The 18,541-nt window shown below is 36.9% G+C and overlaps 1 protein-coding gene across 7 annotated transcripts; it reads right to left on the minus strand.

Moving 5' to 3' along the window:
- Positions 1-2,376: 2,376 nt before the first annotated feature.
- Positions 2,377-12,915, minus strand: LOC136205289 (pentatricopeptide repeat-containing protein At5g27270). 7 transcript variants are annotated; one of them, XM_065995813.1, is made up of 9 exons: positions 12,297-12,915; positions 10,688-12,083; positions 10,195-10,506; positions 9,791-9,895; positions 9,618-9,705; positions 9,368-9,489; positions 5,015-5,079; positions 2,679-3,830; positions 2,377-2,561 (listed from the first exon to the last, which is right to left on the minus strand). In XM_065995813.1, the coding sequence occupies exons 1-8, from the start codon at positions 12,831-12,833 to the stop codon at positions 3,261-3,263; spliced, it is 3,195 nt and encodes a 1,064-aa protein (XP_065851885.1). In that variant the 5' UTR covers positions 12,834-12,915; the 3' UTR covers positions 2,377-2,561; positions 2,679-3,260. The 7 variants fall into 7 exon arrangements, with proteins under 7 accessions (XP_065851885.1, XP_065851884.1, XP_065851889.1 ...); XM_065995812.1 differs by having other exon boundaries at positions 2,674-3,830; XM_065995817.1 differs by having other exon boundaries at positions 2,674-3,830; positions 10,688-12,099; positions 12,297-12,428.
- Positions 12,916-18,541: the final 5,626 nt, after the last annotated feature.

Consider the following 18,541-nt stretch of genomic DNA (forward strand, 5'->3'; position numbering starts at 1 on the left):
GGAATCCAAATTCCAATTCCTAACTGTGCTACAATTCTCCGAAGATATTATGATCGTCCTACTCAGAAACTCTCAAAATTACCAAAAAACACACAAAACAGTCGAGACTTGCAAGACATCTCTCTTTAAACAACTTGAAAGCGTGCTTTGCCTCTGATTTCTAAGACATCTTCTCTAAACAACTAACAAAATTTTCCTCAAATCTCCCTAATTCAAGATTTACAGAAGATCTAATCATCAAAGGAAGCATAAAGGAAGCATTGAACTATATCTAGGTAGGGCTGTAAATGAGCCAAGCCGCTCATGAGTGGCTCGATGGTCGGCTTGATAAAAGCTAGACTCGGTTCAATTTATAGACGAGTCGCTCGCGAACATGATTTAAATGCTCGATTCGTAAACGAGTCGAGCTTGAACATGACAAAACTCGGCTCTAAAGCTCGCGAGCAGACTCAGTCATAGGTTCGCGAACAAGTTCATGAACAAACTCGATTATAATGTTCACGAATAGCTTCGATAGAGGCTCGTGAATAATCTTATGGATAATATCAAACATTATTTATATTTAATAATTATAATTTGATATATGGACCATTCCAAAATTCTTTTATTTGATAGTATAGTAAAACATAAATTAGATTATGAGGATAGGGAAAAGATTTAGGTGGCTTTATGCATCATCATCATCATATCACTTCACATTCCACTTCTCCTCCTCCCATTCTTCTTTTTATTTTCGCATCCCTCTCCTCACACTATTTTTTATTTAATGACTAAAATGAGGTTTTAATGTTTATGTATGTAAAATTGTATTATTCCATTTGCTAAATATGCTATTATTTTATTTTGATATTATTTCATTCACGAACACAATTAACGAGCTTGTTCATGAACATGCTGAATGAGCTGTTCGCGATCAAAACTCGTGAACAAAATAAACGAGTTGCTTATGAGGAAGCTCATGAACAAAAAGAAAGAGTTGTTCATAAGCAAGCTCATGAACAAAATAAACGAACAACTCGCGAGATAAGCTCGTGAACAAGATAAACGAGCTGGCTCATGAGCAGCTCGTGAACAATGAGCTTCTAAACGAGCCGAGTTCAAACACAAATATAAGCTCGTCTCAAACTCATTGATGTTAGGACGAGTCGAACTTGATCAGGCTTGCCTCAGCTCATTTGCAACCTTACATCTAGGATAAGGTTTTGAGATTATGCCTCCGATTTAGTGGTTTTTCTATTTTCTTTCTGCCCAATAGGACATAGTCATAGGAATATTGTCCAAGGTAAACGGTAAACACAGTATTTTTCACATGGACCCTGATGACCACGTGAATTTTGTCATTCACCGTTAGATGTAGGCTCATTAAATCTAAACCTTAGGATGCTTTGAATCTCCACCTTAGGATTTTAATCAGCCTACATCTAACGGTGAATGACCAAATTCATTGTGATCATTAGGGTCCATGTGAATACTACTGACGGTAAACATACGCCTAAAGATAATAAGAGTACGAATATTGTCTCATTGACAGATGTCGATCGCCTAAAACCCTATTTTGACTGGTTCTCGTGTTTGGAAGCTTATTTTCACTACTTTATACACATATTTATGCATTCTGAGGTCAATGGAACTTGAATAGTATAAATATCATGTAATTTTCACATAAATTTCATAGGAACAAACAAATTGTAAATCCAACTATTTTATCCGTATAACGTTCATTGATAAAAAAAAAATATGATAGGGATAAATGTCATTCACCTCAATTTCACTGTTTCCTTTATTACCTTCATTAGAATCCTCATTCATTCATTCGTACCGGCATTTATTCTCTTATACACTCATATGAAAATATGGATCCCTTCCCCATTTAGAAAGTTGTAATAATTTAAGTAGGTTTTATTTTCTGTATTTATTTAAGGTTTTATTTTCTGTATTTATTTACCGCTTTATGTGAGCTTTTTCACCCAAATAAAAGAAATAAAATGAATAATTAGATGAAATACTAAAAGAAGTGTTTTAAAATGTTAAATAAAAGGATTAATAAATCATATCCACATATTTATAATCTCTAATCTCTCAATAGTATTGTAATGGATCCTGAATAACCAAATGAATTTTGTCAATATCTGACTTGTTTAATACAAACCTTAGAATGATTTTAATACAAACCTTAGGATGATTTTAAGTAGGATTTATAACAAACCATCTCACCAAAACCGCTTTCCCATCCCACCACCATTTCTCATGTACAAGCAATGGCAATTTTGTACTTGAAACATTCTTAACGGAGGAATTATGCCAAAATAAACGATGGTCTAAATGGTTCACAAATACAAAACTTGGGGACTTAATAATAAATAGATGGACCTACTATTATACTTAAAGATAAAAAAATGTAAAAATTAATAAATTGTTAATTCAAAATCATAAGGTATTTTTCAGCCAAAAAAGAGAGCATTACATATAAATACATTTCATTATGTGCAAAGGCCTAAAATTCATATTTCGCCGAGGAACCCAAATTGTCACCAACCGGCCCTGCATCCACCATCTCCGTTCTGAAATTAAATTATAGTTCAACTTTAATAAATTGAAAAAGGAACAAAAGAGAAAAAGAATGATAAAGGAAAACTGAAGAAAAAGAAGAAGAAATTTTGCGGTCCTACTTACCTTACCTGTCCGCATCAGTGGCTGAAACAAGCAAAAATTTGGGAGCACAGCAGAGAGAAGCCTGTTGTGTTATTCCAAGCTGTGTACTCACTCTATGAGAGCTCAAAACTTCCGCAAAATCAATGGAAGGTTGCTGCTATGACTGGGGGATTCAAAAGCTAGCTCTTGTGCTGTATCAAAGTTGAAATGTAGTCTCTAAATGCCAAAATTTACACATGCCAACTGCTCCTATCCTATCTATGCACATCATATATGCATTTTCTTGTTAACATTCTCCAATTACCGATTCTCTCCATGCATTATTTACAAGTATGGATGGACAGCAAAGCCAGTGCCAGGTCACCTCTATTATGCAATATAGCATTTAAAATCCCTAGCTTTGACCGCATATTTGATCAACTTATGATCAGTGCTAGCATGAAATGAAGTGATATTTACTCACCGGAATATTGCTTGCTCCTGAATCCTAAGACTTTATAATCATGTAGCTCGACCATATGAGCAAAGTAGAATAACAAGACCACTTTACCAAATAGTATGCACTCAATAGAATTCTCCATCAGTCTGTATGAAAATGACAATTCCGGTCATTCTGACACATTAGATACATCTGCTCTTGATCCAACTTCAAGGTTACTGAGGAATGGGATCCTCATATTTCCCATGGATTTCAAAAGAATGTCAGCTGCCGATTTCTTTCCAGCAAATTTGTATAAATGCACAGCAGCACTCATAATGAACTTGTCAGGTCGTGCAGACTCTTTGATCTGCTTAAAAAATTGTATTCCTTCTTCCACATGTCCATACTCTGTGTAACCTCTAAGCATAGACTGATAAGAAGCAATATCAGGACTCAAACCAGCTATTGACAATTTCTTATAAATCCTTTCAGCCTCTACCATAATACCAGCTTTTGCATAAGCAGAGAGTAAGAGGTTAAAATGAGCACAAGAAGGTGGGATGCCTTTCTTTTGCATAACATCTATGGTTTCTTCTGCTTCCAGGTTTTTTGAACTTTCTGTATATGCTCGAACAAGAAAGAGGTATGTGGAGGAATCTGGCGGCCACCCATCTCTCTCCATGGCATGGAAAACATCCTCCACTTCACGGCAAAGTCCTGCTGTCGAATATACTTTAATCATAATGTTGTAGCTAACCTGCATTAAACCATTGAAGAAGGGAAGGTAAGATCTCTATTTACGAAAACAACTTATTTACGAGATTGATTGTTCTTCCATTTGAGAGCAAAAAAGTTCATATCAAAAAGTGTAATTTCTATAATGGCTTAATACATCACTAGCTTCCTGAACTTGTCCATAATAGTAGATTGGCTCCCTGAACTTTGTAAGTGTCTCACCAACTCCCTAAACTTGCTTATTTCGTATCACCAGCTCCCTAAACTTGTCCATAAAAATTGATTAGCTCCCTGAACTTTGCAAGTGTCTCACCAGCTTCCTAAATTTGCTTATTCTTCTGTAACAACTAAATACAAAAACCATAATACTAACTCGGATTAAAGTGCAAAAATACCCCTAACGTTTTGGGTTAGAAGTAATTTTACCCATAACGTCTAAAATGGTGCAATTTTACCCCTAAAGTTGGAAGCCAAGAGCAAGTTTACCCCTAACATTGATAAATTGGGTTAATTTGAGAAATAATTCATCAAACTGTCTTCTCGGTCATGAATCTTGTCATCTACACTTCACACGTGCGTCATTTTATCAGTAACAAATCACAAACATATGTTGGGATGTGAAAAAAAAAATACTGACTTTTGTACGAATTGGATTCAAAAAATTCACCAAATTTACAAATTTGCTCTTGGCTACTAATGTTAGGGGTAAAATTGCACCATTTTAGACGTTAGCGATAAAAATACTCCTAGCCCAAAACGTTAGGGGTATTTTTGCATCTTAATCCGAGTTAATATTATGATTTTTGTATTTAGTTGTTACAGAATAAGCAAGTTTAGGGAGTTGGTGAGACACTTGCAAAGTTTAGGGAGCTAATCAACTTTTATGGACAAGTTTAGGAAACTAGTGATACGAAATAAGCAAGTTTAGGGAGCTGGTGAGATACTTGCAAAGTTCAGGGAGCCAATCTACTATTATGGACAAGTTCAGGGAGTTGGTGATGTATTAGGCCTTCTATAAGTAAACAATACATCCCATGACGAAATTCAAATTCATGCAGCTTCACAACTAGAGACTGAAAGTGATATCATTTCGTTTCTGTCAAGGAACATCATTAAAAACGCTTTCGTAAAGACACTTAAAGAAGATCATGGTGCAAATCCTTCAAGCCAAGTTCTTAAGTTTTGGCGGTAAATACATAAATATACCTTTCCTGGTTTTATCCCTTCTTCCTGCATTTTGGTGAACAGAAGAGATGCTTCATGTGTCTTACCTTCAAGACAAAAATTCCAATCTTAAAGTTCTTGAGCAGAGTAGAGATTAACTCACCAACCAAAGAATCAAAATACCATGAAACAATTCAAGAAGTGAATCTTCCAACTCACAGAAAAATTCAGTGCTAAATTACAATGGAATAAGTAGTTTACTAAGTTTATGATGTCTCTTTTCAGCTATTATTCAGTATTACAGAAAGAAGATACAGCTGTAGATAGCTTAACTATAGGGATTCGGATTTAAGCCTATTTATTCCCTTTCCTAGTTTAGTGATAGACATTACCATGGGCCTAAACATGTTTTAAACACCAATACCAGTGAGCCTTAAACCTCGAGAGTGTATACCAGGAGCAAGAAAACAAATCAGCAAGAGAATGTTGCAATAGAGAGGACAAAGGGGTAGCTAGCAGGGGGATAAACTGTTATGTACGGGTGACACTGATTTTAGGGTAGAGGCAATTACGATTATGTTTGTTATTTTCTGCCTTCTGCAGTGGCTTTGCTCATTCTGAGTGGAAAGGGAATTCTCAGATCCCTGTGGGGGGTAGAGCTTAGCCCAGTCCATTTATCCTTTTCTAGTTTGTTATTGCTTTCCCTTGAGATTATAGTGTTTGCTATTATTTAGCACTAGTATTCCTGTAAATATACATGTATTGTGCCCATAGAAATATACTAAATATTTATGCATAACATGGTATCAGAGCACTTGGTATTTTGAGTTCTGGGTTTTCTGGTTTACTGCCAAGAGCAGTAGCTTCTTCTCCTGTTCGTATCTTTTCATGTCCATTGTTGACTTTGACTAAAATTGCTAATCTTGCTGCTTACCTACCTATCAATGTCATTTAACTGTTGGGTGATTGACTCGAGTGCTATTGACCATATGACTGGTAATCCAAGCATTTTATCGCCTTTCCATTCATCATCTAAATTGCCTAATTATACTTTAGCGAATGGGTACATTGCTTCTGTAATTGGTTATAGAACAACACATGTAACATAATTCATTAAATTAAATTATCCTTTGTTTTATGTGTCTCAGTTTTTGTTTAATTTACTATAGTTTTTGTTTAATTTACTATCTATCAGTAAACTTCCCAAAGACCTAAAACTGTTGTGACCTTTTCTTTCACGATCATTACATTTTTCGGGTCTTGAGATTGCTACAGACATTACAGTCTGTCTACCAACTTGCTTACCTTATTAGTAGCTTAATCATAGGGTATCAACATAAATAGGATTTATTGGCTTGCTTTATATAGCACACAGAATGTATATAAATGTAATTGCATATGATTAATATACAATATATTTCTCCCATTTTCTATGTTTACATGGTATCATAGTCTAGGGCATTTAAGTTTTGGGTTTCTGTTTTCTGGGTTGAGTTTCGCAGTGAGTGTTGGTCAGTGAGGTTGGGTCTCTTGGGTGATCTTATTCAACACCTCCGTTTGTGTCACTGCCGCCTCCAATGGAATCTCCTGCCTCTGATCGGCCTTCTGTTAAAACCTGGTGACTGGAATCACCACGTATGAGCCACTTGCACCGCTTCTTTCCAGATGCGCCGCCCCACTTTCCGGTGTGTTACAGCGCATGGCTCGTTGAATCTCTGCCATTCTTCCGCCGATGTTGCCCCACCGTTTTCGGTGGTTCTTTGGTGTCAGCTGTCTCAAGAATGTCCTCTAAATCTGTTGCTTCTGTTCTTGGCTTTAACGATCTCCTGCGTTCTGTTTGCTTATGGTATTTGGCTATCGGTTGCTGTTAGAATTGGTTGTATAATCTATTGTTGGCGCCTAATAGTATTCTATTGATTGGTGTTTCTGTTGATTGGGTATTCTATTGGTATTATTCTGTGTTGAAATTTCCAAATGGCAAAATTTGACATATCCGCTGATTTATCTTATTCAACATCTACACTAGCTAATACAGGTAACTATATTGCTTCCTTATCCATGTCTTCCCATTGTTATTCCGGTGCCACTGATCATATGACCGACAATTCAGGTATTTTATCAGAATCAAATTCCCGTCCTCTTTGCCATATGTTACCTTAGCTTCAGTAATTGGGTGTGGAACAACTTATCCCACACATTCCCTTAAATTATCATCTGTTTTATGTGTATCTCAGTTACCATTTAATTTATTTTCGATTACTAAACTTAACAAAGACTTAAAATGTTGTGCCTCTTTCTTTCCCGACCATTGCATTTTTCCGGATCTTGAGACAAAACATGTTCTTGGTAGGGGAACAACAAATGATGGATTGTATTGTATCTTCTTGATTCTGTCTTGTGTTTGTTTCCAAGACAGTGGTATGTGCTAGTACCTCTCCCTCTCTTCTTAAACATCATTGTCAGTTTGGTCATCCTCCTTTTTAAGTATCACAATAACTTTGTCCCAGTCTTAAACATGAAAATATGTTAGAATGTAAATCTTGTCAATTAGCAAAAACGCCATAGGGTCCCTTATCCTCCTCCATAAATAAATGAGTTGATTTTCCTTTTTTGTTGGTCCATTCTGATATATGGAACCCTTGTCTTGTTCCGTCAAAATTGGGTTATCGTTATTTTGGGACCTTTCTTGATGACTATTCTCCGGTTACATGGATATATCCTATGAAAATCGTTCAGAATTATTTATCATGTTCTGTGCTTTCCATCCTGAAATCAGACTCAATTTAATAAATATCATCTGGCGAAGTGACAATGTAAAAGAATATTGTCATCTTCCTTTAATACATATCTTTCACAAAATGGTATTATCCACCAGTCTTCTTATGTTGTCATCACCCCACAACAGGCTGGGGTGGCCGAGCGAAAAAATCGGCACTTACTAGATGTTGCCTGAGTGCAGTTTCCTAAAGAATTTTGGGTTGGTGTTGTCTCCAGTGCTTGTTCCTTGATTAATCGTATATCCCCATATGTACTTAAAGGTCACAACCTTATTCTTTGCTTTTCCCTCTGCGAACGTTGTTTCCGCTCACTCCTACGGTGTTTGGGTGTACTTGCTTTGTTTAGGACACGAGGCCTCAAGTATCCAAACTTGATCCTAAAGCTCTTAAGTGTCTTTGTGGATTATTCTTGTCAACAAAAAGGTTAATGTTGTTATTTTCCCCCTTTAGATCGTTATTTGTACATATTTTAGGATACTCCTTTCTTTAATTCCACTGGATACTCCTTTCTTTACTTCCACTTTGTCTTCTCCTTATCTATCTAATACCTTAGAGGATGATTATCTTATTTATACTATAAGACAACAGGTGGATTCTGTTCCTTCCCAACCTAAACAGCATGTTGTTTCTGTTCCTTCCCGCCTATTGTTCATGAAGTTTACTCTCCATATGTGCAGCATGTGACTAAAGCACCTCCTACCACCACAAACACCAGGGTTCCTCCTCTGCTTCGCCTCCAGATTCTTCACCAGCTCCAGATCTTAGCCTTGACCTTCCTATGCTCTCTGTGAAGGTACCCGCACTTTCACTTATCTTATTTCTTCCTTTGTATCTTATAATATCTTGTCACCCTCTCCAAGTCTTTTGTAGCCTCCTTAGACTCTGTTGTTGTTCCCTCATCTCTTATTGAAGCAACTAATTCTAGTTGGCAAGAGGCAATGAAGGAAGAAATGACAAGACTTAACCATAATCATACTTAGGATCTTGTGGCTCTTCAATCGGGAAAATAAGTTATTGGTTGTAAGTGGGTGTTTAGTGTAAAAATGAATCATGATGGTTTTGTTGCCTAATTTTAAGCTCCCTTGATTGCATAGGGTTATGCTCAGAAATATGACATTGACTATGTCAGATATTAATATGAAGAACTTTTAGTTCAATTGATTCCATGGCATGGTATCAGAGCCGGTTTGACCAAGTGGTCTAGGGTTCGATTCATGGCAGCCCCATTTGTTGATTTAATTGCAGGACATGGTAATATGGACCTGTGTTGTGTACGCTTGAAGCACAGTGGGCATTTGCGTGTGGGGAAATGTGTCGGATGTTATTATTAATATGAAGTGGACCTTTAACTATAAGCTTGAGCTTTTAGTTCAATTGGTTCCATAAAAGACTATTTCGGCACCTTTTCCTTAGCGGCCAAACTCTCTTCGGTCCATCTACATTTCCTTCGCTGCTACTTAAAATTAGTGTTTTTTCTGCTATCCATTACTTTCAAAGTAATCACGAATACCAATCACAAAACAAAGTTAAAAGAACAGATATTTGAGGTAATTACAAGCAGATATTAGTAAAACATCAATTTACTAGTTATGAAATAGAGGCAGAGATAAGCAATTACCAGCCTTGCCATAGTAGCAAATCATGTTCATGTATGCCTTCTCGTCCGGAGGGACACCTGAATCCCGAGCAGTATTGAACATCTCCACAGCCTTATCAAGTTTCTTGCCTCGTCCATACACACTGCATTTGCAAGCAGTAAAAAAATGAAAAAATAAAAAAAAATAAAAACTGTAAAGGAACTCCCTAAATACAGACAAACACACGGGTATAAAATTTGTTGAGTCATTTCCTTCCATCAAGCTTGTCACCTAATCATAGTGTTGTATGTCTGAATTGATGGAGTGGCACCCACAGAAAGCATGTATTCAAAGATACTCGCTGCAAAATGCAATCTACCTGCAACATATAGGAAAGTGCTGTGATCAATGCATGATTTCTTTTTGTAATATCTTCAAAATCGAGGTAGACAGACAGTATCAACCTGCTTCTAGCATTGACTTGATAAAAATATTGTATGCCACAGTATCGAGCTCCACACTGTCCTGGATAGTCTTGCGAATAATATTCTCTGCATCCTGATGTTTTCCTGACAATGCATTCAGTAATCAAAATCTCCACACACTTAACTAGGTTAGAAAGTATTATGAACTACACATGAAGCAAGCCTTTTATAACTTCCTTTTAGTGGAGATAAATTACCAACCTAGGTGAATGGATCTTTTTTTTAATGTATTACCGTAATGAGGGTTATCATGTATGAGATGAAAACAATTAATAAAAAATCTACGGTATTAATTGCTTGCATAAAATCTTCCGTAGATCTAATAGTTCCCAAAAAATATTCGAAACCTGTGAATTTCTCGACTGAAGAGTCAGTATTCCTACCTGAATTAGTCAATGCCTTCACAATTATGCTGATACCAACAGCATTCAGGTTGTGTCCTCTACCAGTCACTTCTTTGTAAAGAAAGTATGCATCTTCTGATTTACCGCATTTGGCATAAACATCTATCATTGCATTGACTACTGATTTTCCAGGTACTGGGGAATCAGCAACTGCTTCAAAGAACTCTCGAGCCTGCTTCAAATTTTGTCTTTTACCATATAAGCTAATCAATGAAGCAATAATCTCATCTTCTAATTTGTAGCCTAGCTTTGCAGCTTGAACAGTAACGGCCTCTGCTTTGCATATGTCACCTGTGTTGAACACGAGTTATACAAGCACACTTTAAAAATTAGCAGGGGAAAAACAGGAAAATTGATTTGCATTCAGAAAATTATAATAATAATAACAAATTAATAATAAATAAAATTCTTATACATGCAGATTTAACTAATAAAACTGATTCTAAAATGTGCAAGTATACATTTTGCATACCTTCCCTTATGAAGTTGCTAACAAGTTGGTTCACTATAGCTAAACCACCACTGCTCCCAAGCAATAACTTCAGAATTTCTTCTATCTTGCTTAAGTTGTCATGTCTCATATACAGAGTAAGGACATGCCCGAGAGCTGTAGTGTCAGGTTGAACGAAGGCCGCAATGTTTTTGCTTTCCTGGTTTTGTCTATGCATAAGCTTAAAAAATGTCTTGAAGAACCTACTATCTTTGAATGATTGGTTTCTACCTATATCTTCTATCAACTGTTCAACATCTCTTAGCATGCCCTCCTTGCAGAACACTTTAATAACTGTCTTGTAAAGGTCCTCATCAAACCTTACTTGATCTTTTCTTATTTGGATGGTAAAAGCTGCAGCTTTTTCAGTCAAATGAAGTTTCAGGTACAACTTGAGCATGTCATTACACGAACCAGCATCAGGAAGTCCTGTCCTTGATAGAGCTTGAAAAGTAGCTTCTGCAGAGTCCACATCTTCATTCGTAACATAGCAATGCAATAGAACAATGTAAGCATATCTTGATAACCAAATGTTCCTAGACTTCATCGCTTCAATAACACTCAGAGCTTTTTCGACATTCCTTGAATTTAGATGGACTTGAGCCATAGCTAAATATGTTTTCTCATCACTCAGCAAACCCAGTTGCTCAATCTCTTTAAACGTTTTCTGGGCATCCTCATATAAGCCAAGTTTCCCATATATCCTAATGAGCAAACCAAAGATAACTTCGTCAGCAGCAATTTTCTTGCTTTGCATTTCCATGAAGAGTGAAAGAGCTTTAGGATAATCTCCATTCTTGTAATACATTGTCAGAAGTGAAGCACAAGTGAAGTTACTAGGCACTCTTCCATAAGATCTCATGTCCTCGTATAATCTCCCAGCTTGATCCCAGTCGCCATTTTTGGTGCTCACAGTAATAAGCAAGCTATATGTCACTTCCTCAGGCACTTGCCCCTTGTCCTTCATCTCATTAAAAATCTCTAAAGCCTCATCGTGAAGACCTTCTTTGACAAATGAACTGATGACTACAGTATAAGTAAAATTATTGGATGCAACCTCCTTAGCAACCATTTGTCTCCATAAATCTATGACCCTTGCATGAAGTGATTTCTTCTGCAAAGAGGACAGCATAAAGTTGTAAACTGAAACTGGAAGTATAATTTTCCTATCTTGTATAGCAGAATAAAATGAAAGCATGGGCTTATGGCGTCCCCATCTGGCATATGAACATAGCATAGTACCACAAGCAACTTCATCAGGTTCGCATCCTGCTTCAAGCATCTCCAAGAAGGTCTGCTCAGCCAACTTAATTTTTCCAACTTGTCCATATATTCGTAGAAGAATTGTGTAGACTATAACACTTGGGCGATAGATTAACTGTTAAAAGAAAAGTCTGTTATACACAAAATTAATATCTGGGAATTTTTTCTAGAACAATAAGAAAGGGAAGTGAACTGGGTTCAAGTCATTCATATGATAAACAACAACGAATTCTTGCAAACATTGATACATATCACAACAAAAAAAAAACAGCACTAGATTGATTTATGTTTATATAAAGTTTCAGCAAAAACATCAAAAGAAAGAGACCTGCAATTTCATCCAGGCAAAGAAGTCTCTAGCCTCCCTCCAGCTTTTCTGCTCCTTCAAAACAATACACATCTCTCTAAAAGTCAACTTGCCCACAAAGCCACTCATCGCCAATCTTACATCCCTTTCGTCATCTCTGACCCTTGACATTCCCCGCATAGTCTTTATGGCAGCAATTACATGTTTCCCATGAAGGTGGCCATTTCTGTCATCTTCCAAGTACTGAACCATTTGCTCAGGCGTTCTCTTAATCCACTTGGGAGTCTGGGCGCGAGGACCCTGGTGTTTACGCAGCAAGCTCAAGTATTGAGCTTTGGCTTTGATTATGCGCCTGGCGTTGTCATCTGAGAGTTGCTTCTTTGGGTGCTTGGATTTGGGTTTGGGTTTGTAAACATTGCCATCGCTTAAGGACCATGGGTCTGAATGAATTGAGGATTTTATGGAGATTTTGGCGGTTGATTTAGGTGGTTGGCAGTATTTAGATTTTGGCTTTGGAGGTAAAGGGAGGAAAGGGGATTGGAGGATAACAGAGTCCATTTCTCTTCTTACTTAATCTGGTTTGGTTAATCACAATTTTTATCAATGGAGAGAAGCAGAAAGTTTGGAAGAGGACAATTCCCCTCCCCTCCCCTCGTTATAATGGAGCATTTATTAGGGGATATAGGTAGGGGAATATGGATTAGATAAGGGTAATTAATTTATTAGTCCTTATATTTTGACAAAACACACTGTTTAGTCCTTATATTTTTAAAAACACATGATAAAGTTCCTAACCTTTTTCTCAATTAACTGTTTAGTCCCTAACATTTTTCTCGGTGAACTGTTTAGTCCCTGCCGTTAGACTCTCATGAAGATTTTGTTAGTCAATTTGGATTTGCGTTCTTCTTTTCCTTTCCTTTAAACTCTAATGCATCTGAAATCAACTTTGAGTGTTATTCTTCTTGATTTTCTTCTTAATCGTTCAAATTCATAAGCATTTGGTCTTTTCTTTTTTTTGTTCTCCATACAAATAGCTTCTTCTTTTAAATAAGATTTCCTCTTCTAAAGTTTGAAGGTAAATAATAAAGGGTAATTTAGTCATTTCTGAAGTAATAAACGGTAAAAAATCTAACAAACAGACGGAAGGACTAAACAGTTCATTGAGAAAAAGGTTAGGGACCTTACCATGTGTTTTTAAAAATACAGGGACTAAACAGTGTGTTTTATCAAAATATATGGACTAATAAATTAATTACCCATTAGATAAAGAAAAAAACTTATGTCATGTTTGTTGGTACAATTATAAAACTAACACCTTTTAAGAGGTTAGTTTTCTTTTCTAACTCCTTTTGAAAAACTCACCAAAATTAACACATTTCATTAACTAAATTCCAACTTTGTCCTCCTCTCTAACCTTATTATAACGTTGTCTTCTCCCCTTTTTCTCTTTTTCTCGCGCTCTCTCTCTTTCTAAAGAACAAATCAATTTACAGACTACGAACAACAATCAATCCAACCCACAGTTTGTGCTTCAAGATTTTATATAATCATGTAAGTTTTTCATTTATTTACAATATTTAAAGCTTTGTCCATTCATGGTTAAGATGTAGAATTTTGTTTCTCTAAAACTCAATGTATATTGTTGTTGTTGCCTTTTCATGTTATTCCTGGTCGTGCGAATCCCTAAAAACAGTGACATTGTCGTAGGAACATGCATTTGGTTTGGAACATCACTCTGCGATTTTTTCCCGAAAGGGTCGATATCTTATGAATATCGACAGACATATCTGCGTCGATAGCTGATGAATATCGACATATATCGACCTCAGTTAAATGTGATTTTCTATTCTAAATCATAAGATTCAAATACAAAACACATTAAACATAGATAAGAACAATATTTTTATATTATAATAAAGAAAAAAGTACATAAAACATCAAAAAACGAACAAAAACACAATAAAAAAATGCATAAAACATAAGAGACAAACACAAAACACATAAACAAAAGAGACACAAACACAAAACACAGAAAACAAAAGTACATAAACATTAAAAACAAAAAATACATAAACTAAACATTTAGATACTCAGGACCCAAAAGGGCGTCAGCGTAGTCCATCTTAAACTTCTCCAACTGCCTTTTGAGGCGCCTAATTATCCTCTTTAGCCGCCTGTTTTTTTCCTTAACTGACTCTAGATGGTCAGTCATGGCATCTGCAGCGAAAGACATGGTGTTCGCCATGCCCCTCATGAAGCGGATTATTTCGTCTGTGTCCCCTTCACGGAACGAATCGCTGAATGAAGCTATTAGTGCTTCGAATTCAGGCAGAGGAGGTGGTGGAGGTGGCGCTTCCATTTTTGGCTCTAGAGTGTTTAAGAGTTTACTAGAATGAATAAACTATGAACAGACAAAGCGTATATTTATAGGAGAAAGAACTGTAATGTTAATGGGGAATCTCAACAGACAAGACTCATATTTAATTGATAGAGTGATATTCGAAAAAGAGTGAAAGTCAAAGTGATTATTAACTGTATTTAATGCTTATTAACAGATCATTCTAGAAAAAACATCTCTTGATCTTCCGTCGATATCTGTCGATATATGATCAATATCGACAGCTATCACGAGAATGCATCGTAGATATATGACAGATATTGATAAAGGAGTTAGTCTTATGTGTCGATATGTGCCGATAGGTGTCGATATATATGTTATATCGACGTATATCGACGGATCTTATAGTTTGAAATGTGTATACCATGATATGTTTCGGTAGCTTTCTTCGTTAATTTACAAATAATATATAATTTACTTCTGTTTTTATGATAATGCAGAAATATGTCCACCCCGAATACTTGTCTGTGTATGCTTTCGTGGGATGGAGAATGGAAAAAAGAGGGGCTCATGGACACAATGATATACATTGGTGGTCAATCGAAGGTGCTCCATTTTTCAACACCAACTGATTATCAAACTTTGAGAGATAGAATTCACGCTTCGTTGAATGTTGATGCAACCTGTTTTGACATACAAATGGCAATGCACCCAACCTACGGTCCAAATAAACTTTTTGAAAGATTAGCAGACATAGTGGATGACAGTGATATTGCTGGATTCATTGAGTTTTGTCAATGGAATAAACCCGATGTGATGCCATTATATGTTTCTATGACACCGCGAACAAGTGTTGCGGAAGTAAGACGACCAATTGTTGCTGAAGTACGGGGACCAAGTGTTGCGGAAGTAAGACGACCAATTGTTGCCGAAGTAAGACGACCAATTGTTGCTGAAGTATGGCCACAAAATGTTGCTGAAGTAGAGGCAACCAGAATAAGTTCTTGTGTTCCCAACATAGCAATTGAGACTCGTGCTCCGGCAAAACATGTCATGAATCCATATACCCAATCCCCTCTTGGGCTAGACGATATTACATTGGATCACAATTGTGGGTATGAGAATGTAGTGAACGGGGATGATCAAAGATATGATAATGGCTGTGATAACGATGATCATGGATATAATAACGATTACAATGGATATGACAATGATGATCACGTATATGATAACGATGATCGCCAAAGATCCGTTTCAGAACCGTCGATTGATAATGTTCAACCAAGTTTGAATGAGATTGATGATGAAGCAAGAATGAGAAGGAGAACGGATCCATTTCGGTATGTTCCACAAGTACCAGAAGAACCGGCCATTCTGATGACTTCATACATCTCACTCTCATATATATGCACCTCCCCCTCATACATCCCACGTTCCACATCTCGTTGTGACTTCAGTTCCTGCACATCACGTTCTACAACGGACAATCTATTTGCAAAGGCAGACAAATGTTCATTCATTTTCCTCTCTTGCTGACCAAACTGTTTAGTTATTATCTTCTCTTGCTCAACAAACTTGTAATTCATTTTCTTCTCATGCTCAGCAAACATCCTCCTCATTAGTCGTTCCAGACCAGATTGTTTATTCTTCTGGACAGGTACTCTAGGAGAGACAATGAAGGCATTTTCATCATTATCAGTCTCAGATTCACTGTCATCCTCTACATCAACCTCTCCTCCTTCATATGTACCCAATTCCTCATGTCCCTCTTCTTCCATGCCTTCATCTTTTTCCTCCTCTTGCCCCTTTTCCAAACCGGTAAACAGTTGGTCATAATTACACGGCAGACCATCCATATGGTTTACTAGATGTTGATACCAGGAGCTTTCTTTCTCCCCATCTTCAGCTGTAAGTTTTGTGGCATTTGGTTCTATACCCGACTAAAAATACACATGTACAAATAAACAAGTCAATCAGATGTCTAGCATAATAGTGACACATATAGGCACAATGTTTGGTCAACTTACTTCAAAAATGGCTATAATGTTGGTCAATTTAGGGATACCGGTCTTTTTCCATCGTATCCATCGTGGGATGTGAGTGCCTTTCTTCTCATACCATCCGTGGGTGGCATCCCATACTTCCAACAACCAAGCCTGCAACAAAGTTCCAATTCATTATTTATGCCTATTATTAACATTTCTAGTATATAGAATATACACACATCATACCTGAAAGACATGTGTAAAACCATATAGGTTGAATGAGACACGGTTAGTCCTCAAACGATCCCTATAAGCACGTAACTGATCAATTCGGCCTTTTCCACCAATCATCACATTGACAAGAGACCTGTAGGTCACATCCCAGGCCAAAACACCCCACAGGAACTCGTTAAACAATGTTGGAAATTCAGCAAGTTCCAAAACCCAAGGAAGAGCTTGTTGTTGAAACACCTTTCCACATGATTTTGATTTGACAAAATTATTTAAGTTAATCCCATGATTAAGACAATTAAATTTAAGTGCTTTGATTTAATTGTACTAATGTGTTTATTCAATGTTGAGTATATCTACTAACGAGAACATGAACTAAAAGTAAGACAGAACGAAGTCAGCATAAGCCACACAAGTTGAGTGAAATACAAACTCAGCATTGTAAAAGAAAAGTCTTCTTCAGAATAAACGCTTGAAGGTGAAGCCGACCGAAGAAGCTGAGTAGAACGTAACTCAGCTCCGTCAAAGGATATCTTAAAGGCAAAGTCGAGCAATCAAGCTGAGTAGTTGTCAGGACAGCATGAATGATCCGTTTACTAAAAGACAAGGTCCGACAGATCTCTGCGACAAATCAGAAGCCTCGAAAATATGATCAAGGACCTTTTCGAGACGCATGGATCAACTGACATTTGGCAAGAAGACAAACCTGGTGCTAGAAGATGAACCTGGCGTAAAAAGACGAAACTGGCAAGCCTGGCGCCTGCTAAATTCAGACAACAGGATTGGCCTGCAATTCTGGAAGCTGACCTATCAATGACGAAAGAAGACCGTTTGAATTCAATGGATATGTCCGAATTCAAATCATTGAAGCTTCAGAATTTGCTATAAAAGGACAAGTTCATCACTTGGATCTTTTGCCGAATTACAAAAAGAAAAAAGACAAGAAAGATCTTCACTAAGCTAAAAGATCCAAAAGAGAAGTTGTCTGATTAGAAAAAGCAAGTTCTTACACCCAATTCCAATCATTGTGTAAAAGTCTAGAGTGAATTTGTATTCATCTAAAGTGTTCTTCATTTAGTGAGAACACTCCTGTATCAATTGTAAAGGTTAGAAGAGTGAAGCTGAGTACTCGGTTTTAGTACTCGACGGTAGAGAAAATCTGAGTGTTCGGTTATAGCGCTCAGTGGGATTAAGTAGATGAATAGAGGGCGGTACTCTTGCATAATCAATTGCTTTGTAAACGGCTTGTGCTCTACCTTTAAAGAGCTCAGTAGTGGATTGAAAAGCCTGGAAGGATTCTGGGGACTGGACGTAGGCGGTGAGGCCGAACCAGGATAAGTCTGCTGAGTAATCTCTAACCATTTCTCTTGATATATATATGAATGTGTTGCTTGCTTAAATTACTCAGTACATAATTTGTATAAGCCGACGCTGAGTAATCTGAGTGCTGAGTTGGAAGCTGACCTAAAGTGTTATCTCCCAACTCACAATTGAAACAGCTCTAGTCAGTGTCTGATTAAAGCTGTCTCACACTTCACTCAGCCTTGCTGACCTAAAGCTGAGTTAAATTATCAAACATTTAATTAAGTCAGCCTTATTAAGCGAAAACGTTATATTAGTTCCTAACCCCCCCCCCTTTCGAACTAATCATATTAAGTTACACAGGACCAACAAGTGGTATCAGAGCTCAGTAGCTCACTATTCAAGATAAA

This window comes from Euphorbia lathyris, chromosome 9, assembly GCF_963576675.1.
Source record: "Euphorbia lathyris chromosome 9, ddEupLath1.1, whole genome shotgun sequence".
In the NCBI taxonomy this organism is placed as follows: domain Eukaryota; kingdom Viridiplantae; phylum Streptophyta; class Magnoliopsida; order Malpighiales; family Euphorbiaceae; genus Euphorbia; species Euphorbia lathyris.

What these genes read in the sequence shown, in the direction of transcription:
- LOC136205289 (XM_065995813.1), bottom strand. Translation starts at nt 12,833, where the DNA reads ATGGACTCTGTTATCCTCCAATCCCCTTTCCTCCCTTTACCTCCAAAG. An exon ending in CAAGTCAATGCTAGAAGCAG is followed by an intron (nt 9,706 to 9,790) that starts GTTGATACTGTC and finishes TATATGTTGCAG; the next exon opens with GTAGATTGCATTTTGCAGCG. An exon ending in TTGCTACTATGGCAAGGCTG is followed by an intron (nt 5,080 to 9,367) that starts GTAATTGCTTAT and finishes TTTGTCTTGAAG; the next exon opens with GTAAGACACATGAAGCATCT.